The 27,823-nt window shown below is 36.6% G+C and overlaps 1 protein-coding gene across 1 annotated transcript; it reads right to left on the bottom strand.

Annotated features, from left to right (window-relative positions):
• Nucleotides 1–771: 771 nt before the first annotated feature.
• rftn2 (raftlin family member 2) lies at nucleotides 772–20,412 on the bottom strand. The gene is made up of 9 exons (XM_087804682.1): nucleotides 20,001–20,412; nucleotides 7,158–7,338; nucleotides 5,006–5,114; nucleotides 4,755–4,929; nucleotides 4,473–4,691; nucleotides 3,126–3,232; nucleotides 2,805–2,908; nucleotides 2,650–2,731; nucleotides 772–1,696 (listed from the first exon to the last, which is right to left on the bottom strand). Exons 1-9 carry the CDS (start codon nucleotides 20,137–20,139, stop codon nucleotides 1,457–1,459), a joined length of 1,356 nt encoding a protein of 451 aa, XP_087660808.1. The 5' UTR covers nucleotides 20,140–20,412; the 3' UTR covers nucleotides 772–1,456.
• Between the last annotated feature and the right edge of the window lie 7,411 nt (nucleotides 20,413–27,823).

Below are 27,823 nucleotides of genomic sequence, written 5' to 3'. Positions count from 1 at the left end.
TTTTTTACTACACAATTACAAACACTCGGGGGCAGGAATGTCAGCAAAAGACATCTACAGCAGCTGCCGTGTGAACAAGATACTGACCTAAAGTCCGGAAATGGCATCTTTAAATCTTGTGTGAATTCCTCCTAAATAAGATGAGCTCTGTCGTCCTCCAGAGGCGTGGAGTAGAACTGCAGTCTCACCATATTGAAAGCTAATTTGGATGGAACTAAATGATACATTGCAATATTTTTTATTTCAGGATACCTTATGATATTCAACATTTACATAATTATTTTCTGTCAAATTACGTTTTGTTTTATTTTTAAACCACTATAATTAAACATTTTTTATTAACAATTAACATGCAAATATTAAAGAGTCAATTACTCAGGCAATACTAGTGAGTATATCCATATTCAACAGCACTGAATTTTCAAAATGTTTATATGGCTTTCAATTCACTTTTTTTTTTTTATATCTATATTGTCTAAAATACTTTTTCTGCTTTCAACTCACTTGATTTTTTTTATCAGATCTTTTGGACCTCATTTGTATTCTTTTATGTTGGTATAAAATATTATTTTTATTATTACATTATTATTTACAATTAGCATGCAATATTCTTGGTTTATTCATTTTGGGTTGCTATAAAACCATCAGCCACTAGATGGCAGCAGTTAAGTCCTCCGCAGCTAAAAAAAACAATTGAACTCCAAGAGATCTCTGAACAGGATGAATCCCGAGATGTTTCCAAACCAGAGTAAAACAAAATAACACAACATACATGGGAAATAAATTTAATATGATACAAAAAGTCACGGAGGCAAAAAGACTGGCATGTTAACACTGATCTATAGGTGGCGCTGTAATAACAAGAGTAAACATTTCTGGACTTATTCCCAATAAAAAAGAAGCAGGAAAAAGTATTTACAGTTGCTCGTCTCAAACGTAACGTGGTCCAGCTCGGCCTCTGCGTCGGTACCGTTGAAGAGAAGATCCTCTTTCTCTTGTCGTCGTGACTACCAGAGTCTAAACAGTTAGATCAAAAAGTCTGTTGGGTGGGGGCAGGGGCAGGGGGGTTCACGAGAGTTGAAAACCCACATCTGAGGATCACCAGAACATGTGAAAATTACAGAACCGTCTTCATACAACATGAGTGAGCAGGTGGGAAACAATATCACCTTAAAAAAAAAAAGAAATTCTCAATTGTTCTTTTTTTACCCAGAATTTTAAATAACATTTTGGCAAAAGTGAATTCTTCAAAAACAAACCTAGTGAATGTTGGACCTTAATACTGTTTTGGTCGCCGTGGGAAATAAAAATAAAAATTCAGTCGGTCGTTATGGCTTCAGAAAAAAAGTGCAGAATAGTCTCAAAAGAAGGAAGATCTGTGGTCACCGTGGCAACTGCCTGAAGAGTTTAAGGGTTGGGGGTCGGGGGGTGGAAAAAAAAAGGTCTCAACTCAAGGTCACATGCAAGTGACCTCGGCCTTCCCCTCCTCCTGCTCGAACCCCCCCTCCTCCAGATGGGACATGGCGCTGGGGAACCCCCCTCCAAACACGGGGAACCCTCCGATGCCCCCCGCGGCCAGAGCAGGGTCTTCGGCTGGGAGTGGGCTGCTGAGGGAGCGGCTGACGGAGCGACTGACGGATCGACTGACCGAACGACTGACCGAACGACTGGATACGTCGCTGTGGACGGAGATGGACTGTAGGAAGATGTCAAGAGTTAGACGTATTTCACCACCAGAGGGAGCTGTTCGTCATATAACAGCCGTCAAACGTATAGCGCAGACAAGACTAGGAATAATAGCGTTACTTGTGACAATAACACAAATGATATATATATATACAATTTTTTAATTAATTTATTAATAATTAAATAAGATTTAATCTGATACAATTCACACTCACATAGACACACACACACAAAATAATAATTTGTATTCATTATTTTTATGAATCTTTTTGTTTTTAATTATATTATAATTGGTTGATGTTGAACTCTAGTGATTAAAACAACAGTTGTTATATTTGATTTGTCAAAACTAAAAACAAATATGTGATTTGCCAAAGTTACAAAAAAAATAATATTTAATCTGACAAAGTTTGTTTTTAAAAAACTCTAGTAATAAAAACAACAGTAATAACAGTAAATTCTTTTCTTTTTCTATTTCTATATTCTATTTTCTATATTCTTTTTTAAATACATGATAAAACAAGATTTTTGAGTAATATTCACTCAAAACTATATTTTCTCGAAGGATCGTAAATATCAAAAAACACATTTGTTTCATATTTATTTAATCAAGAATGAAACAAATGTTTAAAAATGGCCAATAAACTGTAAAAAAAAAGATACATAATATTTGAATATAATGAAATGAAAGTTGAAATGTTTGATGTATGATGATTTAAAGGCACTTCTCATTTGGAAGACAATTTTTTATAAATAAAAATAAAATTGTGAAAAATAGAACAGTACAAAATAAAATATTTTGTTAATACATTTGTTTTTTACAATACATTTTCTAAATATAATTGACTTAAACTGCATTTTTAAAAATGTTTTCATAATCTCTCTCATTCAAGTCTCTCAAAAACCACACCCACAACTCCCATAATGCACTGCAACTGTTCATCAGTGGGATGATCATCTCACCGGGTTCCTCTGGAGAGACGCTCCAGGATTCCTCACCGGCCTCTGGAGGAACACGACCTGCTTGGTCGCCAGGTTCCCGTCACTGTGGATCATCATCATCATCATCATCATCATAAGTCATTGAACCATCAAAGGCGTGTTGACGGCGTCCGCACCTGTCGTGGCGGATGATGGGCGTGGGCAGCACACAGGTGAGCAGCCAGCCGAACTCTGCCAGAGTGTGCAGCAGTGGACCGTAGTCGGTCTTCACGTTAGAACCCTGGACCGGGAAACATGAGGAAGAAAGTTCTGAACATTCTTCAGCTGTGACTGGATCTACAACCTCTTCAACCACACGCTCACTTCCTCTAGTAAAGTTGAATGACTGTGTGTGTGTGTGTCGTCCTGCTCGTGAACATAAACTCACACACTTGAACACACACACACACACACACTCAAGACAACAACCCAGTTCTCCTCGCGACCTCTGGACTGACCTCGATCACCGTCCACTGCTCCACCACGATGGTGTCGTTGGCAGGAGGACAACTGCTCTGCTCCTCGTACACAAACAGTCCCTCTAGAGATCTGGGCACCGGCTCGCCTGAAACACACACACACACACACACACACACAAACACACACAACCGCAGGGAGTCAGAGCTGACGACAATAAGTGAACAAACACACAATGTTGTCTGATGACTGAACCAGCAGCATGTGAGTCTGACCGGAGTGACCTAGTTATTAAAAATAGGTGATTCAAACCATTTGTCAGTATGAGGGTAAGAGTGTGTGTGTGTGTGTGTGTGTGTGTGTGTGTGTGTGTGTGTGTGTGTGTGTGTGTGAGTGTGTGTCTCTCTCTCTCTTTGATTCTGTTTTGTCTTTGAGTTTGTGTGCAAGTGTGTTCTTTCCGAGTGTGTATGTCTATGCATGTGTGTTGGCGTGTGTCTATGAGTTTCCGTTAGTATGTGTGCGTCTTTTTTGGTCTGTCTTTGTTTGTGTCTATATATTGTCCATCTGTGTGCATGTATTTTGTGTATATGCATGTGTGTGTGTGTGACATCTGTAAGCATCAGTGTGTAAATGTATATCTGTGTGTGCAACTGTGTCCCTTTGTGTACATCTGTCGGTGTGTTCCTGTGTGTCTTTGTGTACGTGTTTATTTGTGTTTCTGTGTGCATCTGTGTGCCTGCCTTTGTGTGTGTGTTTTTGTACTAGTGTCTGTGTCTTTGTGTATTTGTTTGTCTATGTATGTCTGTGCGGCTGTTTGTCTATGTGTGTTAATGTGTGTATCCGTGTGTGTGTGTTCCTGTGTGTCTTTGTGTACGTGTTTATTTGTGTGTCTGTGTCTTTGAGTGTGTCCCTTTGTACTTGTGTCTGTGTGTGTATTTTTGTGTCTGTGCATGTGTTTGTGTTAGTCTATGTGTGTCAATGTGCCCATGTGTGTGTTTCTATGCATGTGTGTTCATGTGTGTATGTGAGTGTGTCTTTGTCTGTGTGTGTGTGCATCTGAGTACATGTCTTTATGTGTGTTCACTTTGTTTGTGTATTGTGTTTGGCTGTTTTTTTTGTGTGTGTACGTCTATGTGCCTGTGTGTGTCCGTGTGTATATATGTGTGTGTCCATATGTGTATGTGTGTGTCTATGTGTGAGTGTGTCCATGTGTGTATTTATATATTCAGCAACACATGATTGCACAGGAAGAGGAAAAGGACCTTATAATTTACCACAATAGTGATTAAAAAACACAACAGGGGTGAGTGTGTATCTGTGTGTGTGTGTGTGTGTGTGTGTGTGTGTGTGTGTGTGTGTGAGAGTGTGTGTGTGTGTGTGTGTGTCACCTTTAGGGGTGTCCCAGTAGACGAAGGAGTCCACCAGCGACCAGCCCTTCCTGTAGTACGCCGCCGTCAGCTCCAGCCAGTCGGCCTCCAGGGCGCTGACCACCTGACCCTTCCTGGACACGCGCATGGACAGCGCCCCCTGGTGGTACTGGCACGCCAGCGAGCCCAGCGGAGCGCAGCCCGGAGCCCAGGAGTGGAAGAAGACCAGCAGCCGGAGGTCTGGATGGAGAGGAAGGGGGCGTGAGCGGGGTGTGACGACGGAAGTGTGACTGAGGGGTTCACCTGGACTGTAGGTGTGCTCCTCCTGCTCGCCGTCACCAGGGGGCGTACGCGGGGGGGTGCGGGGGGGCGAGCGGTACCCTCGGTTGGGACTGTGGATCCTCCCGTTGCCGACCCGGCTCACCTGCTGCAGCACCGAGCTGACGAAGCGGACGCCGCCGCGGGCGCTGCTGTTGACCTGCGCGGTCAGAAGACGTCAATGTTTATTTAAAAAATAAAAAATAAATATATATATTTTGGGGTTCCTGTCTGACCCTGTCGATGAGGGCCCGGACCGTGTCCCCCGTCAGGGACTCCCCGGGCAGCGGCCACTCCTCCACCTTCAGAGCCGGCACGCTGTGACACATGGACGCCGTCTGTTTACTGGACACAAGACAACAAACTTCAGATCCGTGAGGTTGTTTTGGCGGGAAAACCTTTCAATCTGAGCAGCTGGAGTTCAAAGGTCAAAGACGACAACACACGATTATTTCAAGTTTTAGAACCATAGAGCAACATTTCACTTCACGTCAAAACTAAAAAAGAATCATAAAAATCTATAAGAATATTTGAATGTAAAAAAGTTTTTGCAGTGAATAATACAAAAACATGTATTTCAAATATTTGTAAAACATTTATTTAATAACTAATTTTCTTGTTAAAATGTTGATTTTTCTTTTCTTTTTTAAAATGTTCTTTTCTTTTTTATTAATAAAACATTTCGAACATTTTCTATATCAAAGATTTTTTTACACTTAAAATTGTATATTCTTATTTAAATAATTTAAAAAATGTTCTAAGTCCAATATATTTGAATTAATAGTATTTTTAACTCAATATAACAATGTTGGTATAACATTGACCTAATTTCCTTCAAATATTAAAATAAAAATTCCTTTATTTTTTACACATTACAATTACAATATGAAACTATCTTTCTAAAAAACACATTTTCTAAAGTCAATATTTTTTAATTTTGTGGGATTTTAAATTCAATACAAAACTGTTATATAAAAATATTCAACATTTCCTATTCAATTATGTAAACAGAAATAAATGCAATCTTTCAATATAAAAAATGATTTAATTTGATTATTCAACTTAGAAATCATGGAATCATTAAAAAACAATTAAATGTTTAAAAAAACCAGAACATTTCAATAAGATATTAAAAGGGTCAACATTTTAAATAAAATTCAAAATCTTTACTTTTATTAAAATATAAAAAAAGAAAAATAATTTTTTTGGTTGACAATGGCCAACAAAAGTGAAACAAAGACGCTTCCACATCAGATTCATCTTCTTCGTCAGCTCCTTCCTCAGCACACCTTGACCTTTGACCCTGATCCTCTCCCCCTGGAGTCTGAGGCAGCAGCCATGAGAACTGGATCGAGACCGAGAATCCCAAAAATGTCTCCGACCACAGCTGTCCTCGCTGCTGCTGCCGTCTCATAGTAACAACTCCCTCGACCCCGAGGACCCCCGGAGCAACGATACCGAGCCCCGATTGGTCGGCACGGGACCTCAGCGGCCAATAGGAACGACGTATCTTCATTAAAGATTACAAGTCTAACCACAAGAGTGTCTACACGCGATCCTGCTTCTCCAGTGGAGACGATAAAACATTCATCTTCATCCATCATTTATCTTCTCAAGCAGCTGCGAGTAAAAGTTCATTCATCAGCTTCACTGTCGACACAAAAATGAACTTTTAAATTAAATACTTTTTTAAAATCAAACTTCTGATAATGAAGTTTAAATTTAAGGCGATAACTACGGCTAATATTAAAGTGTAGCAGCAACAAATACTATGATAAGCCATGATATTAAAAAGCCAAATGATACATTATAATGATTATTATTTGTTTATTCTCTAATCACTGTATGAACCTTTTTGTTTTGGTGGTATAATAATAATAGTAATAATAGTAATAATAGTATTATAAGTAGTTGCATGTCAACTATTAAAAACTGTAACATTTAGTTTAACTGCAAAGTTTGGTTAAAAAAATACATAACATAATAAAAATAGAACTCAATGATATTCACTCAACACATTATTTTCTAGCAAAATGAAAACCATTTAGATGAAAATAATTGAAAAAAAAAGTTTAAAAATAAGCGAATTAAAAGTGAAAAGGATACAAATACTGTACATTATATGTAAATATCATAATTTGCAATGTGAAATAAAATAAAAGGTAAAAGTTCAAAGGTTAATTCAAAATTGAGATTTAAATAGTGATTTAAAAATATTTAAAGGAGGTATTAAATAACGGATAATTGAAATCTAAATTGAAAATACAAAATCAAAAGACATAAAGAATATAAAAAACATTTAAATACATGTTCCAAAATAAATGATATATATTTACACTTGTCTTTAAATAACACTATCGCCGTCATTTCATTGAGATGAGAGGGTACCTGGGTCGAGGCCGGGCCAGGATGGCTCTGTACAGAAGGCTGAAGGGCAGCGAGCGGTTGCGTCCCACAGAGAGGATTATGGGATGTATGGCCGTCAGGACGTATCCTTGAGTGTAGTACGGCTGCAGCGCCTGAGGCAGCTCCGACAGCGACGCCACATACTGGACTGTCGGACGACTTCCTGTGTGGAGGTGCAGCGAGATTAGAACTTCCTTTTATACAATGACATCACAACGATTGTAAATTAAATATTTGTTTGTCGTTTGATGAAGCTGTTGAAAAATATCTTCATAGAAGTAAATTAATGTTATTAAATGGTAGAATTTTTAACGGTTTTAATTTATTATATTTATTTTTAATAATATAATATATGTCTAATAATAAAAAAAATAAATACATTTAATAATTGAATTCAATAGTTTTCATGATGAAAGGTGGAATTTTCTTTTTTTTATTAAATAAAAGATTTCTAACATTACAAAAATATATTTTAAATACAAAAACAGTTTGATATTCTGATTCCAATAATTAAAAAAATACATTTTTCAAATTATATTTCTTTTATTTGTAGCCTTTTAAATCCAATATATTAAAAAATATATATTTTACCAACATTTTTATACTTAATTTAAAAGGTTAAAGCATTTTTGAATTATTAGAATTTGAATATCAAACTTTTATGTGTATAAAAAACACATGTGATTTTATGATTTTAAAAGGCTACAATAAGAGCAAATATTAAATTTAGATTAAATAAAAATTGAATAATTTATATTTGAATATCAAACTCTTTGTGATGGAAAATCATTCATTTTGATAATCTTCGTAATATTCAATTCAAATATTTAAAATACAAAACAAATGTAACCTTTCGTTAAAAAAATGATTCAAATAAATTGATTAAAAAAAAAACATTTTGCTACATGAAAAAGCATAAACATTTCGATAAACAACTCAAATTTTCAACATTTAAAATGTTAAATTCAACCCAAATCCAACCAACAACCTCATCATGTGACCAGCTTCTTATAAAAACAACATTAAAGCTCCACAGATCTTCCTCTCGGCGGATCAGCTGCAGAATCATCCACTCATGCTTCTCTTAATATAGTGTTTCCTCACAGACGTCCACAAACGTTCCGCACCAACAATAAATGTCCAGGATGCTACAAAACCAGACCCTAAAAAACTTGCTCAGAGTTTCCAGCTGTGCTTCAGACGAAGCGTGGCCGGGAGTGTGTTGAGAGTGTGCGTGTAAAAATAACACCACATCACCATCACATCACCACCACATCACCAGCACCACCACGTCACCGCGCTCCTTCATGAAAGTCTATTTCTGTCGCTAACAACAGTGTTTTTGCTGCTGCAGCTGTGATGCTGATGCGGCGACAAAACTGTTTGCGATCGTAATTGAGGTTTGGGAAGTGACGGGCGGGGCCTTGTTTATCCGGACGTTCAAAGCAACTTTTTTAAGCGGAACACAAAGAGCCTGAAGAGGTTTCCATGACGACCTCGGCTGCAACGACTTTGATCCGACGGACAACAAAGTTGAATCTCTAGTTGGACGTGAACTACGAAATAGATAAATGGCAGCTTTAGGCTGAGACAGACAAAGTAAAAGTGTGGCCTGGGGGCCATATGTGGCCCTTTGGCTATACTACTGAGGCCCGCATGAGGTCAAAGTAAAAATATATAGACGGGTCATGGTAGAATGTTTTTGTATATTTAACAATTTTCATCAGTTATTGGTAAGTAAGTAAGTAATGTTTGTAGTGTTTTACTTATGTTGCCAACAAAACATTGATCTCCCATGATGCCGTTCTACATGCTGCTCCATTAAGTGAGGGCTGATTGGTCGATACAATACTTTATTTAAATTCTATGTCAAAAGTGATCGACAGTTGTGATCGGTTGGCTGGGCGGCAAAGCATTGTTGGAGCTGTTCAGGTTACTGAGACGGTTGATGACCCCATATATATTCAATGCTGAGTTCAAATGAATGAGATTAAAATAAAATAGAAATATACTTTATTATACTTGCATGTCTATAGTTCTTTCGTGATTTAAAGTTTTACATTAAGAAAAAAACAATAAAATGATGACATTTTGATGCCATCATGAAACTTATATACTTACGTATATACTTACTACATATTTTTAGATCAATTTAGTCTTTTAATTGTTATTTCTCCAGAATTTTTCATCACATTAAGGCTTTTTATTATATAGACTCTTTGGAAATTGAACTGGCAACCCCTGATTGAAAATGCTCCGAACCACCGACCTTCACATCCTCTACAAAAGTTTTTTTCAGACTGGTTAGAAGGTTCTGACCACAACAACATTTCGTTGACATAGTAGATACTGTATATATATATATATATATATATACAGATATTACTTTATCTATTTACCATTTTTATTTATAATCATCAAGCAACTATTCACACCGTTTGTTCAATGTTGTGTTGCAAATAACTCTGCAGCTAAAGGAACAATGAAATCCTGGGCGATGACTGAGGACGAGAGGATACAGTGGACTCCAGCAGCTTTTAAAGCTGATGTTTGGACAAAACAAATGAAAGCAGTTATGACCTCGTCTTAATTCTGCAACACCAGAGTCAAGTACTCGACAATACTACAAAAATATACTTGTTACTACAGTATCACAATATATTGTATCGTTGCCCCTTGTATCATGATACGATATTGAAGATTCCTGCTTATTTACACCCCTACTAGTCTGGGGTGAACATGACTTTAGTCTTGAATTTAATTTCGTTCTGGCCCGGAATCTGTATTTTAAGCCCTTGTGAGGCACATAAAGTCTGGTTTGACACTTTTTTAAAAAAGTGACCTCAGCAAACATAATAATACAGTGAGTTCAAAAAAGCAACAAAAACCCACAGATGCAAACATTCGTTTGATAAATTCCTCCGATTATTTCTCTCTCGATACGTCAAAATTAGAGGCAGGAACAACAAACCCAGTTTACATAAGACCCAGTTTACTTCTGGACTTGTTTTCCCAACGAAGCCGTCTGGAAATCCCAGTGACCCTCGCCGTACTTCCTGTGTCCACAACATGTCGAGCCACACATGCCAGTTCGCTCAAGACTCTCTCGTAAACTTGGGAACGAGATGAGAACGTTTGTGTCGCTGCATTCCTGCGACGAAAAACAAGGATGCAGGAGTTCCTCGGGCAGAGACCCCGGACCCTGACGAGTCCTGGTGCATTTAACAAGAGTCTTTTTTTTTTTACAGGAATTCCTGTGGATTCCGAACGACACTTGATGTTGAATTTTTCAACACAAGATCACATGCTGCGACTGCAGAGAGAAGGTTTATGATGGAAACAGTAGCGGCTTTGTGTGAAAGTTACATTTTATTGTATCAGTTTGAAGAGGCACAGAGGAAAACGGGCAACACAACTGAGGCTAATGGGTCCCAGGAGGGCAACACACACACTCTCACACACACACATTCACACACACACACCGCTTAAGTGAGTCTTTTGTTGCAGCCTTCGCTTCATTCAGTCCACACACACCCCCGTCCCCGCCCTGTCGCCCCGTCATCCTGCACACTGAGGCTTCTGTGTACCAGGGTGTGGGAGAGAAGAAGTGAGGAGGAGGAGGAGGAGGAGGAGATGAAGAAGGGGTGAAAAGAGAGGAAGGAGTAAAGGATGAGGAGATGGTGAGGGGGGGTCTGATGTTGAGCGAAGGAGGCGGAGAGTTCCGAGTGACAACAAGAGTTTACAAGATGAAGTTTATGGCTCCACATTAAGGTGCGAAAAAGGAAAGAAGTCGCCTGGAAACTCAAATAAGTTTAAACCGCTATTGATGAGACAACAATCATAAATGACTACTTGGTTGTCAATAGCAACAACACAACGTTGACAATAAAATCCTGAATATGTTAAAAGTTGAAAGAAAATTCTAAGTTATTTTTAAATTCCATGAGGATTGAAACATATCATGTTTTATTGTAGGTAAAACATAAACTATATAAACTATATAAAGACTATAAACTATTAATAGAAAAATAAACTTTGATCTATATTGTGTTTCTGATTTTTATTGATTGGACTTCTTGTTATTTATTAAGTTATTATTCCAGCGATGTTTTGTTGTCGCCTGGTCACCCTTCACTCATTTTCTACTCGCCCTCATGTCGATTAAGGGTTGAGATTTTTTTCAGTAATCTGTTCTTTTTTGGAGTTATAGTCAAAAATGTTTGTTCATTTCAATGTAGCGACTAGAGCTCAGTCATCGCCATGTTCATGTATGTCCAAAATAATGCGTTTACTCTGCAACAAACAAGCTTTAAATACAGATTTATTGAAGTTTTTTTAAAAACTTTTTCTCATGTTGAGGCTTCAATACAAGAAGGACGTCACAGATTAGATTTTTTTTTCTTCAAAATAATACATTTCATGAAATATTTATTTATTTTCTTTGCCTTCCAAATTACCTTTTATTTGGTCAGTACTTTTAAGGTTTATATCACAATAAAGTGTTTGTGTAAAAAACATATATATATTTTTTTCAATTGAAATATTGCAGTATAAATGTACTTGGTGTGGTTTAAATTCAAGTGTGTCGTTTTCAGAAACACAACATTCATTCATTACCTCCAGATTATTCCCTTCATCTCATTAAAGATAATCCAGATTCATAATGAAATGGGGGGGAACCCTGGGGGCAGGTCCATAAAATCACAGACCAGTTTCTTCGCAACATCCGTGTATAAAATGTGTATATAAAAATATATACTGTATATCTTTTCTTTATTTTTCAATTGAAATACACCTAATTGCAGTGTTTGCAATCATTTTTGTGTTAAAAATAAACGTGGCCACTAGACGGCAGCATTCACTATGTCATCCTGGCGATTACTGAGGACGAGAGGATGCAGTCGGCTCCGGAAGCTTTTCTAAAGATGATGTTTGGACATATTTTGGTTTCAAAACAAATGAAAGCAATACTACGAATATATTGTTGTTCCTACAGTATCACAATATATCGCATCGTTGCAACTGTATGGGGATACGCATGGTGTCGACAAATTTGCCGCTCGTTTCGTTTTACCGCCGCTTTAATGGCGATGGGATAAAACATTATATATTAATATAAATGTACTCGGTGTGGTTTATATTCCTTCATTACCTCCAGATGATTCCCTTCATCTCATTAAGGCTAATCCAGATTCATAATAAAAGTGGGAGGGAAGGTCCATAAAATCACAGACCAGTTTCTTCGCAACATTTGTAACCAGTTTCCATTAAAAATATTCAAAGATTGAGCTTCTTCACCTTCAACCTTCATCCCGTCGTCCTTCACGTCACCCTCCAGATTTAATAATGGAAAATACCAATTTTAATCTGTAATAATCCAGCCAGGGCCATTAGATTAAACCGCTTACAGAATGTTATTCTGCAGAAATTATATAAAGTGCTGGCGGAGGAACATCGACGAGAGGCTTGAATCCATCCATCAATCTATCCCACAGAAATTAGATGCTCCGGTCAGATCAGGTTAATCCATCACTTCAGCCAAATCCATCCTCGGGTTCAGGAATGACATGTTTTGATCTCATGATAACCTTTTGTGCTCGCGATTGTTTCAGAATCTAGTCCACGCCGTTATTAAAGAGCGTAAAACCCTTCGCAGTCCAACATGTCTGCGGCTTCATAAGCCTCGGTTCTGATTCTTCCGAGAATCAAATTTTATGTCCAGTCTTTATGAATGGATGAACATTTGTTGTAGAATTTTCTCAATTGTTGCATCATCTTGGAATCAAAGTAACACAATTATGTACAATATATATTCAAGCAGATCAGTGTCAACACAAACACTATCTACTACCACAAGGATAAAAAAAAAAATTACCCCCAAATTTAAAATAACTGTTAAATAACGAAAAATAACTGTTACAAGAAACACACGTTGTAAAAAAAATAGTTGCAAAACAATGATAGTGATACGTTTCAGGTTTGAGGCAGTGAATAATATTAATAAGATGAATATTTTGAGGTTGAACTAAATATTAGGCATTAGCCTGATAATAACTAAATTAAATTAAGGGTTGATTCCTTGGCTTTGCTTTACATAAATAACAATAAAGGTCTGGTGGTGAAAGATGAGTATTGTTTCTAGATACAACATTTAAGTATCAATATTTTTTTAGTTACGATATTTGTCAAAACTAAAACACAAAAACTTTTTTTTCTTTGACAACTCATTAAAACATGTTACTATACCACTAATGTCACGCTTTACCATTAACAAATAATACATTCATTAAAAAACACAGTTTTTAACTTTATTTGTAACCTCCTGTTTTTGGTTCACGGTTCAAACCACTTTAAAAGGATTCTTTTATTGAATAGATGAAGAGAAATTATGGTTTGATGTCGACACGATAATAAATAAGTCTAAATATATCAAGAACTATCACAACTCTCACAGCAGGAATAACACTTTGGACATTGTTGAGTATATTTGGGACATCACTCTAAAAAGAAAAGGAAACAGTCCATCTGCTGAGGTTAAAGCATAAAGATAAAAAATTAAAAGAACTGCACGATACAATGTTAACGTTGACCTTGACTAATCACCAAACTTTGGGGCCATCATTTCAAAATTGACTATTGCGACGATGCCTGAACTTGTACTCCAATCGTTTTGGTTATTCGTTTTATTTTGCTCTAAATAAAAGCAGAAACTGTAAAGTTTTTGGCAAATTCTCACTTAAAATGAGTTTCTATTGTAACAGACCTTGTGTTCGGTCACTATTTTTTGGGGCTAAATTGTGAATATCTTTTCAAACACATGTCAAATGTGTGTATTTCCTATAAATATATTCATCAGGTAAAACAAACTATCAAGCACCACATTTTTGTTGGTCTATCAAGTGATAGTTTATCCAAACTTCACTCATTTTCTACTCGCCCTCATGTCAACTAAGGGTTGGGATTATTTTTAGAGTGATCTGTTCCTTTTTAGAGTTATAGACAAAAATGTTTGTTCATTTTAATGTGTAGGATGTTGATTTTCTAATGTTGAGGCTTCAATACTAGAGGGACGTTACAGACGAGCAGTTTGGAGGTATTTGGATGTTTTTAAGTGTTTTTATGGACGAAGATGAAGACGACGACAACTGAGCTCCAGTCGCTACATGAAAATGAACAAACATTTTTGTCTATAACTATAAAAGCAACAGATTACTCTGAAAATAATCCCAACCCTTAGTAGACATGAGGGTGAGAAGAAAATGAGTGAAGTTTGAATTTTAGGTTGAACTTTATCAGCGCTAAAGCGAGTATTCTTTGCGTAGCTATAAGTATTACTCTTTCATACCTCGCAACATCACTCATATCTGAAAACTCTTTAAAAACCTCAGCAAAGGTTTATAGAGAACATCAACAACATGACCTTAAAATGACTTTTCTGAACTCCAATACAAAACATCTATGCCATGAAAGACGACCACAGATTCCATCTCACCCACATCACGCATCTTTGAACCGTTCAACTTCTCGGGTTCTCATGAGCAACTTTTAAGTATTCAAACGATGGAATTTAACTAGAAAGCAAACACAATGAGTGTCTCTAGTTAAAAGTAAAAAAAAGTGTCGTTCCGGATGAGGATCAGCCGCTCCCTCACAGTGAAGGAGGTTTATAGGACACATGAGGCATAACTGTCAGATTCCTAACATCCTTCTCTTGCAATTATCAAGCTTCCTCCCTCCCGATACCGGCCCGGCTCCCGGTTAGCTTGGCCCCATTTCACTTGACTGACAGCGAGGAAGCCTCGCGTGGAAGCGACGCTCCCGACTGCCAATGAAGGGCCGGGCCCGGAGCCCACCGAGGATCAGGGGCTAGGAGCGCGGAAGTGAGGCGAGACTTGCCTGAACAAAACCATTACTGATGGTCTGACAAGTCCTGAAAGGAGAAGGATCTACGGGGCCAGCTGCCTGTCAGGAATGGAATGTGGGCAACGCTTTGTGCAGGAAGACGCACAAATAATCACAGCAAAAAACAAGCCAACAGATATGTGCGAGAGGTCTCATGTGTTTCTTCCATTAATGTCACTCCTTCTTTTTCACGCGTCTTTCTTAATGGTTATAATGTCACAGGGGTCAGAGGTCGCCTGCACTTCACGAGTGTCTGACAGTGTGTATCAGTGACGTGTTGAAACATCACTTCGCCTCTTCAGAAAGCTTTGGGGGATAAAAACAAATTAATCCTGATTCTGTTATGACTCGCGTGTTGGACTTAAGAAGGATTCACAAACAACTTCTTCATCTAGAAAAGTAGTTGCTCTACTCTGAGTCTCCAACTATAGACAGTTATCGTCAACAATATATAGTACGGAGTCGAACCGCCCGCTGGACAAACAGCTCCTTGGATCTGTTGTTCTCAGATCAAATTGAGCTTGAAACTTTACCCAGTCAGTCCCTCATCATGACCATGTTTTGAACTTATTCCTTTGTCAAGTTGCTCTGAAATCTGGGCGAACGAGAGGTTACGAGAGCGGAGTCCGTTATGATGTAATAATGACTTCACTCCTCCAGCCAGCTGTAATCACACCCTGATTTGTTTATACAACGAGTCCCTTGGAGGTGGAGACTTCCGGGATTGGTGACGTGCGGTGACAAGTCTTTGTGCTTGACCGATCAAAGCAGAGTGGGCGTGGTTATGGCAAACAAGATTTCTGAAAAATCTGATCTCCAGAAAAACCAAGTGTTATCAGTGGGCGGGGCTTAAGATCATTTTCTAATGTCAATATTTAAACGAAAAGAGTTTTGTACAAACAGACACTGATGATACAATAGAGTCCAACATCTATTTAAGACTCACTTAAATCAACACGTTAGTTGCTCTTTAAGCAGGAATGTCAAAGACACAGGTTGTACAAATTATAGTTTTATTTCAAGTCTTATTTTGATTATCTCTCTTTCTTATTTAAGGCTCAATTAATCTGAATTATCTTGGTGTTTGTCCTTTTCAGTCAAAACAATTCCACTTGTACTCCAATAGTTGACAATAATAATCTGTTACACTGACAACTTTATAGGTCCCCATATCAAAATGAACGTTCAACTGTCCAGCAGGCCACGTTAAATGGATCAAGTTTCAAATATCTAACAACCAATTGTTACTGTATTCAATGAGGAGAGTCGGAAGAACAAGACAAATATTGTGATGAAACCAACAGTTGGTTTTGTTGACTCTCCAGGCGTCTGCAGCGTCTGTCTTTACTTACTCATGCATTTGAGACCATTGTTAAGACGTTCTTCATTATTTTTGTTAACCCTCACAGCTCCAACAAAAGGTGATGTTCGTTGAACCATCGTCATCATCGTGAGATTTAAACTCTTTATTTAATCATTGACTTTAACATGTTATGCTTATTGTTTGGATATTTTTCCATCCATGGTTCAATTTGAGTTTCCAATTAAAGAGAATTCTAGTTTGTCTTCTTAGTCTTTTCTCCTTTTGGACTTTTTCTTTTTGGATGATTGTCTAGTTTAACCTTAAACTGATGTATTAGATCAGGTTTGTCGTACATTTTTGGCGCAAAAATAAACGTTGAATAAATTGATATTGTGACCTTTAAAGATGTGATTAAACTACAATAAGGGACAAAGATAATGAACGTCAACCATACAAGTAATAGCTAATTTTGTTTTTTTATACAGTATATATATTCACTCTGCTGTGTTTTTTAACGGTCGCCAAGCAACAAAATTTAATTTCCAGTTTCACTGCTGTGTTCTTCTGTGCAAAGACAATAAAAGAAAGTCGAAAGTTGAAAAATAATTCAGACGCCTCAAAAAATGAAAAGACAATATAAAAAAAATCATACTTCCCGTGATAAACATTTTGTGACTTGGATTGCTAAAGGATTTAAGCCAAAAACTATCCGTAATCAAAGAGTCACATGACTTTTACAATACAGGAAGTATCACTTGTTCATATTTTACTTAAAAAAAAATGTAAAATGTTCCTCAACAAATTGTCAATTTCTCATTTAAGATTTGCTGCTGTATATTAAATATATGTAAAATGTGGTTTTGTGTGAATTCAACTTCATTCAGAGGTTATTGTTCAACGTTACACCCCAAAAAATAATAACGTAAAAGTCCATTAAAGGGTGTAAAAGTCTTGGGTGCTGATGACGTTGATCCTTCAAGTCATAAAGCCTGAATCTTGAACCTTTTAATTGAGAATTTCTGACTCACGATGGTCTCCCGCTGCCGCCGACCCCTTTCAGAACTTAATCACCATTTCCTTCCAAATAGGTCAACCAGCAGTCAGAGGGCCGGACGCCGGGATTATCCTCAAGACCCGCTGAGCGTCACGGTACGACCAGGACTTTAGGAAGGTTTTCTTTTCAGAGACCTCGTCTTAATTCACCGTAACAGGTCTGAACGTCTTCCGATGATGGAGCGATGGCAACAGGAGCAAAAAAAAAAAAAAAACCCTCCGCTGACCTATTTCTCGATAGGCTGAGAGAGGGAAGGCTGTTGCTGGGAAAAGATGTCGTCGGGTCAGAGACGGGCGGGGAGCAGGACGGTGTGAAATCTAAAGCGACATCGAGGGGCTGACATTTATGACGGCGTAAGAGCTGCTAATGGCTTCCTGTCTGGCGACGTGTAAATTTAACAAGCGAATAAAGAAGATGAAGACCCTCCTGGGAATGATAGACAATGGGAAAGTAGCATTTAAACAGATGGCGGGTGGAGAGTGAAGAGACATTTTGATTTAGTCCAGGGTGTCAATCTCAACCAATCTATCTTCTCTCTGTTCCTTATCTTATCTTAAACATTAGCATCATTATAGAATGTTTAGGAACATTCCTTGAGTAAGAATTCTGACCAGCTCTAATAGAAGAACTCACATTTCTCCGATACTTAAAATTCTTCACTGGCTGCCAATTTCTTTGAGGTTGATTTTTAGAATTCTGGTTCTTACTTTCAGATCTATTCATGGTCAGGCTCCTCCTTACATCAGTGATCTGATCCAGCCTTACACCCCAGCTCGGGCTCTGAGGTCTCTGGATCAGAATCTGCTGATGGTTGAGGATCTTACTTATTTACTTAATTTATCTACTATATATCAATTGTGAGTTAGACATCCCGCAGGACAGAAACAATGACGGTCTGGATTTGGCTCCCGGGCCACGAGTTTGAAACTTTTTTGTTTTTTTGGTCAAACTATTTAAGCTAATATTTGCCATTTGTGGGGACACACTAGAAAATTAACAAAGACCACATAGACATACACAGGACATACTATTACGATTTTTAGTCAATTTACCATTTACCAAAAATATATATATCCAATGTTATGTTTCTTGAAAAATCAAACCATTAGATTTTTTTTTTTTTCTTCCAACAACCATGCAACATTTTTACAAAGATGGAGACCCTTGCTCAGGCCACAATCGTCAAACAGAGTGGCCCACAATCAGCCCACAAGCCACAAGTCCATAACAAATACATGTTTTCTCAATTATCACAAAAATGTGTGTTTACAGCAGGGGCGTCAAACTCAAACATACGAGGTGCCAAATTCCCTAAAGTCATGTATATTTATCTAACTTTCTGTAACAGGAAGTATAAATCTGATGATGTTGTCATTATTTTTTTTCCTTCATTTTTGGAGGCTCCATTTATCTTAGTTTTCTTTGTGTTTATTTTCCTTTCTTTATTTTGTTTCTTTGACCTCAATGTTACTGTTATTAGAAGTCTCTGTATAGTCTTATCTTTAACACTTAGTTGGTAATGAAATTAAAAGTAATCTTTTGGTGGCGTGTATAGAAAATTAAATGCTGTATATAATCGTCAATAGAGGTTGAATATATGAGTGAATCTACACGAGTCTACTATATAAAAAAATCATCTTCTTGTCATTCATTTGTTAATTAAATGAATATAAATCAGGATAATCTGTAAAATATGATGAAATCCTGAGATAAAAACCTGAACTTATCCATAAGGAAACATAAATGTCTACTATTTCTTTTTTAAATAAATAAAACAATTGAATGTTTCCAGAGGTTTGAGTTCGAACCATTCGTGACAAGCAGTCAAATGAATGACCAAACAGAGGCAGCAATGTTTACACTCAGATCCAGGTGTCTACCCTTTTTTTTTTTAAAGAACCTTTACCACAAACACACCTTCAGGCTTTGTGTCTCTCTGTACATCCTTCTATTACAGACCTGGGCAAATTTTGACTGTATTTATGCAGTCCTCGTGATGTCAAAGTATGATCATGTATAAATGGTTCTAATGCATTAACACATGTATTTTGTATTTATTATTCATTTAAATTTCAACATAACACTTATTTACTTTTTGTGTGTAATTTTTCCAGTATATATAAATCCCTCAAAACATTTTTTATAAGTTAATTGAAGAAATGTTTTGAAAAAAACTCATGTATACAAGAATAAAATTGCAGCTTATTTAGCTTAATAAAAGTCATTAAAGAATGTCCCTTTTTTTCAGGGATTTTTCCATCCTTCTTTCTGCTTGACGGCCCCCAACAACATTCACGATTTAATGTGGCCCTTGAAGAATTATAATTTCCCACCCCTGTTCTATAAGGACAAATGAAATATCCATGAGCCACATGGACTACACTTGTTGACCCAAAAACTATGGTTGTATTTGTCATATTCCTTTTAAAATCATCCAGAAAATCAGTTTATTCAAACTACAAACGCAACTTTGTATCACGTCTAAATGTCACAGATACTCATAAATAGAAGTTTTTTTTTGTCAAGTTAAATATAAACAAAGTCAACAGTAACAAAGTTCGTTTACCTTCCAGACTGAAGTCCAGCAGCACATACTCGTACACAGTCTCTGTTTTGGACTCCACTTGTGGTCGCTTCAGGGTGGAGTAGATCTTCCCGGGGCTGCTGTCCTCCGGGTCCTCCAGCTTCCTCAGCCCGCAGCCCATCGCAGCCCTGGTGCGGCTTATACTACGAGATAGTTCCGAAGGCGCGGCTCCGGTTTCTCCCGCCGGTCAACAGCGTCTCTGAGGCGGATGAAAAGTTTACCCGCACAGCTCCATCCTCCCGCGGCCTCGCAATAAATCCCGCGAGTGGAAACTACAATTTAAATAAAAAAGCAACTCCAAACAAGGATGAACTTCTTTGAAAGTGAAGAAGGAAAACGGGAGTAAGGAGCGGCGTGCTGGTGGAAAAAGTGTCCGGTGAAAGAGCGAGGTCTGCGGGCAGCGTGGAGGAGGAGGAGCGCTCTCTCTTCTCTGGAGGAACTTTCAAAGTGGCAGAAGTCAATCGTCACCACTTCCTCTTCGCCTTCACAATAAGAGCACGTGTACACGTGTAGTTAGTCAGGACGATTACACGGTCGAAAAAGTAAAACATTTTTGCTGGATAAAAGTACTAAAAAGTTCGTTAACATTTTCAATAAATCAACTTAAAAAAAAGAAGCAGTAAGTAATTATTTTTATGTTTTTTACCTCAGACTATTTGGTTAAAATAAAAGATTTACAATTTTTTCAAAGTGATTTTATGTAATATTAGCTGTTTTATGATTTAAACTTAAATGATTATTGGGCTGGAAATATTTCTTATTACTCGTCGAGTTCAGTTTTTGTGCCTGTTGCTGTATTTCTTCTCTGAGAGTGTTTACAGCATCGTCGTCCTGTTGTTCATTCCTCTTCCGACTATCTTTCCTGTCCCACGACTCAGATTTCTCTGGACGTGTCTTTTTATTTTACCTTTTTTATTATGTTCCCATTGTAAATGTTCGACATCTCACGATTAAATAATCTTTTTTATCATTTGTTTTCATATGAACAATGGAGTTTCTGGCCAAATAAATGTTAAAATGCATTAAAATCACCTTAAAAATAAAAGTTATTAATTAAAATAAGTCTAAATATAAAGACAAAAGCTTTGTTGTAGTGAAAGAGCGGTCAGCTAATTATCTCAGTATTTTGCATTACATTTATTGTTTTCAATTTTCACTTAGGTTTGTGTGCAGTTTTACTATCTTTCTTTTTTTTTATCACATGACAGATTTTCCCAAATTGTTAAAAATAACACATCTTATGTCAAGATTTATATTTATATTTTATTATATTGTGTTCATGTGTTATAGTTTTAAAACAATGTTTTTTTTTTGTATTTATCTTTTATTTTCCAATATTAACCTCTGTTAATTCAAATTTGATAATTCATTTTAATATTTATTATAACAACAAAACTTTAAACTTAAGTTTATGAATCAAACTCTTGTTATTTAATTCTAATTTTCCAATAAAGTGCTGTATTTCAAAACAGCAACATAAACCTGAATCTCTTAAGTGAACTTTGACCCAAGACATATGTGAGGAAACCAAAAACCTCTGGTCCTGGTCACAGCTGTCATCGAGCCTCAGGCCAAACTTATGCTCGGACTAACATTTCCAACACGTAAAAAGCTGATATTGATCATTGAAACACAGGAAGAAGAGCCGCAGTCGTTCACCAGTCGATCATCAACACAATCACTGAATCCTGATGAGATCATCCGTCAGAGATTTAATCATCACTGTCAGGACCAACACCCTGTGAGTGGCCTTGTTATGTTGTCCTTCCACCCCATGAATGAATAACAAGGACCTGCTTGATACTGTAACTGAACTGTCAATCACAGGAAATACATTTACGTTTAACAATCAAGGTCGTCTTCAAACTATCAAATGATCTTTCTTATGTTCCTTCCTTCTTTCCTACCTGTACTTATTTCCTCAAAACATTATTTCTTCCTTCTTTCTTTGCTTCTGTTCGTGTCATACTTTCTTCTAATTTACTTCTTTTGATTACTTATTTTTTGACTTCATTACTTTCTGCTTTTAATCTTGCTTATTTTTACCTTTTATTCCACTTCCTCTCTTCTGTCTTTTTTCCTCTTTCGGTCCAAATAACCAAATTTATGTTTTTTAAATTTAAGATAATGTAAGATAGTCCTTTATATGTCCCACTGGGGTTTATTTGGTTTAATCACACAAGCGTGGAAAACAGATTTACTGACTTTTCACCACAAAACTACATTTTAAATGTTTTACTTCTTGCATTTATTTTTTCTCTACTTTTTCTTTTACCCGAAAATACGTAACAAACTTCCCACTTTCTTGATCCCGATTTGTCCCTCCTTATATATAAATATATATATATATTAAACTTTTTTTTTCCTTCCTTGCTGTAATACCTCAAACTTATCCAAATCTAAAAACATTTCTATTTCCTGCTCAATTTTACCTCCCTAGAATTTTGCTATATCTTGACAGGAACCTCAACTTTCCAGTGAAGCAGTCGTGGAAGAAAAAAGGTTGAGCTCCGTCGCTGAGAGTCAGACGCAGCATCTGGACCTGAGACGCTGTAACAGAACACTCATTAACCTTTGACCTTCGATGCAGGAGCAGAACCGCGGCGCAGCAGGAAGTCGGCTTCGTTACATGTGCCAGATCTTAACAGTTCTTCAGATCTCCAGCTTCACCTGCAAACTCTTACAGATTGTATCGTCCAGTCATGTGACGTGAGAACAAATGAAAGTCATAAATATTTTAAAAGTAATTTTTAAAAGTTGTATGAGAAGAAGTTCTTATTTCACAAAATCATATTGACTCACGATGACCGGTGAGTTCATAATGCACTTTTATGTTTCCTGTGAGAGATCAGTCCTTAAGTGCTATTTGTGTTTTTCAGTGTGATTGTGTGGCTGGAGAGGAAGAGAAGGAAGGAAGGAAGCAGCTGAAGGAGGAGGAGGAGGAGGAGAGTGATGGAAGTCCTTCAGTGTATCTCTGGCTGTTATCAGTGGCACAGCTGCCACACACACATACACACACACACACACACACATGTGGACTAGTATTGATATTGTTCATTGATATGTTTTCTCATCTTGTCCTTATATTACTTCACCATTTGAACCGAACAGAGTTTACATTTTGTTTTTAATAAATCTTACACATACAATCGTAGAATTTTCAATTTCAAACAATTCGTAACTATAATGGAATAATTTCCAACTGAAATCAAACTATTTTCATTTATAATCAAACCATTTTCAACTATAATCAAACAATTTTCGACTCTAATTAAACAATTATTAACTAAAATCAAACAATTCTCAACTATAATCAAACAATTCTCAACTATAATCAACCAATTTCCAACTGAAATCAAACTATTTTCATTTATAATCAAACCATTTTCAACTATAATCAAACAATTTTCAACTCTAATTAAACAATTATTAACTAAAATCAAACAATTCTCAACTATAATCAAACAATTCTCAACTATAATCAAACCATTTTCAACTATAATCAAACAATTTTCAACTCTAATTAAACAATTATTAACTAAAATCAAACAATTCACAACTATAATCAAACAATTCTCAACTTAAATCAAACAATTCTCAACTAAAATCAAACAATTTTCAACTCTGATTAAACAATTATTAACTAAAATCAAACAATTCTCAACTATAATCAAACAATTCTCAACTATAATCAACCAATTATCAACTTAAATCAAACAATTTTCAAGTGGAATCAAACAATTCTCAACTAAAATAAAAATATTGCAACTGTAATCTAACAATTTTCAACTGTAATCAAACAATTTTCAACTATAATCAAACAATTTTCAACTAAAATCAAACAATTTTCAACTAAAATCAAACAATTTTCAACTAAAATCAAACAATTGTCAACAGAAATCAAACAATTTTTAAATGTAAGTAAGTAAGTAATTTATGTTTATAGAGCGCTTTTATAAACCAGGGTAGTCAAACAAATATCAACAGAAATCACAAAAACGATCATGAACTGAAATAAAACAGTATTTTGCTAAAAGATTCACCTTTTATCAAACATATTTTGTTGACCCTCAAGGTCACACTTAGTAGTGTTGTAGTAGTTGTTGTGATACTTGGTAGTAGTAGAGTTTGGCTAAAAGCAACTTAAGACTCACTCAAATTAGCAGTAGCAGTAGTAGTTCATGTTGTAGTAATAATAGACGTAGTAGTTGAATATTTTCCATGTACAGTTGACATAATAGTTCTACTAGAAATGACTCGCTTACTGGCAGCAGATTTATTTGTGAATACCTCCCTCTAGTGTTAGATAGTGATACTACCATGTCAATTACGTATTGTTGAGTAGAAACACAAAATATTATTTTTGTAACGTTACACAGAACTTGTATGTCCATTGTGGACTTAATTGTGTTATCATAGCAATTCAACCACTATTACGTGTTTAAAAAAATGCCCACGCTCCTTTAAAATATTCTGCATTCACGTCTATTTTGTCTGATCAAAGAAATAAACGTGTTTTCAATGTAATATCCTCAAGAGCTTTGTGTCTTCCAGAAGATAATCCAGCACACATGTAGCAATTCAATTTCCTCGAATCTAGTTGTGTCCGACATCACTCAGCCTCAATTCAATCTTGCTTCTCTTTAATGTAGTTTCTCCACTGACTGTTGCGGTGAGAGTCCAGACCAGACTGTTAAAAATGAACAAAATGAAGTCAGAGATGGAGAGAAGGAACGTTTGAGCTTCAGTCTCAGACAAATATCAATCGTTTAATGGGAAGGAAAGACCCTTGTTGAAGCTAGAAACTAAAAAAATGAGAACCTTATCTCAGAAAATGAGATAAATATGTTTAAGACGTATTCATGTGTTTATTTCAATCTGGTCCTTTACCTTGGTTTACAATTTTTTTGTTAGTTTTGTACGTTTGTTTCTTAAACTATGAGTCAACCCCATTTTTTTGTAGATCTTACACATCCAAACATTGTACAATAAAAATTTCAACTGCATTAAAATAATTTTCAACTGTAATCAATCAATTTTCAAATATAATCAAACAATTTTCAACTGTAATAAAACAATTTTTAAGAGTTTCACAAAAATAATCAGATGTTTCTAAAATTGAAAAAACAGTTTTCAAAAAGATTAAACTTTGATCTATCAATTCTAAATATACATTTAAAATTCTCGTAATCAAACAAGTTTTAGAGATCAAGTTTTTAGAGATGACAAAGGAGCAGATTGATTTAATTTAAATGTATTTTATCTTTATTTTTATTTAATGTATCATGATCAAGTATCAAATGAGGTCTGAATCGGCAGATCTGTTGTGTGGAGTCCCTCAAGGTTCTGTTCTGGGTCCTTTATTGTTTTTGCTGTACTTGATTCCCCTCGGTAAAATCATTCAGAGATTTCTGATAAAGACATGTCTCTTGTTCGACACTGCAGAAAACTGACCAGAAACTGTTTCCTTCAACTGAGAAAAATCTCTAAACTTAGGAAAATGTTGTCGGAACATGATCTGGAGCTTATAATCCATGCGTTTGTTTCTTCTCGTCTGGACTATTGCAACAGTTTGTTTTCATGTCTTAACAAGAAGGATCTGTCTCGTCTGCAGTTGATTCAGAACTCTGCAGCGAGAATTCTAACCCGCTCTAGTAGAAGAACTCACATTTCTCCAATCCTTAAAACTCTTCACTGGCTTCCAGTTTCTTTCAGGATCAACTTTAAAATTCTGGTTCTTACTTTCAGATCTATTCATGGTCAGGCTCCTCCTTACATCACTGATCTGATCCAGCCTTACACCCCAGCTCGGGCTCTGAGGTCTGTGGATCAGAATCTACTTATGGTTCCACGCACACGGATCAGGACCAGAGGAGAGGAATCTTTTCAGGCTGTTGCTCCTAAGCTCTGGAACGATCTTCCTCTCTCTTTGTGCTTGATGGATCTACTGACTCCTTTAAGAAACATCTTAAGACGTTTCTATTTGTTCAGGCTTTTCCTTGAATTTCTGGAACTCCTGTGTTGTTCTCAGTATTATCTTGATCTTTAAAGTATGTACTTTTTTGAGTATTGTTTTGATTGTTTAAGCGCTTTGTGACCCTGGTCTCGAAAAGCGCTATATAAATAAATATTACTTACTTACTTACTTACTTACTATGATGTTATATGTTCATCTTTGTATCCTTTATTTTTGTTATTTTTCTTTGATCTGTTCTTTATCTTTAGACTTAGATTGTATCATCTTGTTCTTTCTCTTTATTTCTCTTTGTTCTTGTTCTTATTTTATTTTGATTATTTTTTATGAAAAATTGCTGTATTTGCTGTGGATCATTTGGAAAAAACAATTTCCCGAAGGAGACCTCCTGAGGGATCAATAAAGTTCTACCTAACCTAACCTAACATACTGTTGAGGTTCCCTGTCCTTTGATCCTTTACTGAACAATGTATTTTAACATATGAAAGGAATAAGACAAAAACTTGTTTGAAAACGAAAGCTTAAAACAAAAATAGTTTGCATCTTTAAACCAAGCTGACGACTTAAAAAAAAACTTTATGTGAAGTGTGACGGTATTGTGATGAGTGTTGTCACAAGAATGTTTTTTCTTAAACCTGTATCTCACGTGAGCCGACCTGATCTAAACTGCACCGGCGAGAGGTGATGACGGATCCAGACTCTCCCACACACTTGCACTTCATTCATAAATACAAAGTCGAGGTGTGACTCTCTGCACCGACCTGAAATGTCACAACCTGCAGGGAAACACCCTGGAAGCTTCAGAAGAAAGTGTTAATACACTTGAATTTAATAACCGCTCCCAGTCATTATGACTCCACCGATCATCTGAGCCCAGGCACGAGGGGCTTTCATCGCCCACATCACCTCGTGAACGTCCTCCCGCTGGAAAAGATGGACCTTCCAACGTGTCTGAGGGTGTTTGGGGAGAAGGAAGGACCGGCTCAGGGTTGTTTCTCTTGCCAGGCGGACAAAAGCTGGCGAGAACACCGAGCTCCCGTCCACTGACCACACTTGTGTAAACCTGCACACACACTGACACACACACTGACACACACACTGACACACACACTGACACACACACTTCTCCAGAAGGTTTTCTCACACCATAACGACAGTCTCACGGCTACACTCAACATTCAGCAGAGCTACACTTGGAGTTCATGTCGCAATGGAGTGTATTCTACATGAGTATAAATGTTAAAGAGCATTAAATAATGATATAAATGGAGATTTCCTTTTAAATCATCATTAACTCTAGTTTAGTATAAGTACACTCAATATTTGTATTTATTTTTATACTAGACCTATGAAGACGCCAGTAGAATAAGAACAGAAACAGAGATTGTGGATTTAAAGAATTATACACAGATGTTCTGTAACAGTAAACTTGAGGTTTAAGGAAATGGATTTAATACTTCCTGTTCAAGACGGTTTGGTAAATATCAAGTTTGTTCAGATTCTGACTCGTTTTGTGTTTGAATTTCACGTATTTTCTACTCACCCTTGTGTCGACTAAGGGTTGGGATTATTTTCAGAGTAATCTGGTTTTTATTTAGAGTTATAGACAAAAATGTATTTTCATGCTAATGTAGCAACTTGAGCTAAATTGTCGTGACTCTTCATCTTCATCCAAAAAGACACTTAAAATTATCCAAATACCTCCGTACTGCTCGTCTGTAACGTCCCTCTAGTACTGAAGCCTCGACAACAGGAATTGTTCTTTAAAATAATGAGAAAGTCTATTTATTTATTTACAGAAGTGGCTAGGCTAGCTGCTAGGCTAATAGCC

The sequence above is a fragment of the Callionymus lyra genome, chromosome 12, assembly GCF_982586985.1.
Source record: "Callionymus lyra chromosome 12, fCalLyr1.hap1.1, whole genome shotgun sequence".
Taxonomy (NCBI): Eukaryota; Metazoa; Chordata; class Actinopteri; order Syngnathiformes; family Callionymidae; genus Callionymus; species Callionymus lyra.
This window is presented reverse-complemented; position numbering and strand designations above follow the sequence as displayed.

Coding starts and splice junctions, on each gene's coding strand:
- rftn2 (XM_087804682.1), bottom strand. CDS start 20,139: ATGGGCTGCGGGCTGAGGAAGCTGGAGGACCCGGAGGACAGCAGCCCC. Junction 5,115..7,157: donor CTGGCCCGGCCTCGACCCAG/GTACCCTCTCAT, acceptor TCTTGTGTCCAG/TAAACAGACGGCGTCCATGT. Junction 3,233..4,472: donor CTACTGGGACACCCCTAAAG/GTGACACACACA, acceptor TGTGTGTTTCAG/GCGAGCCGGTGCCCAGATCT.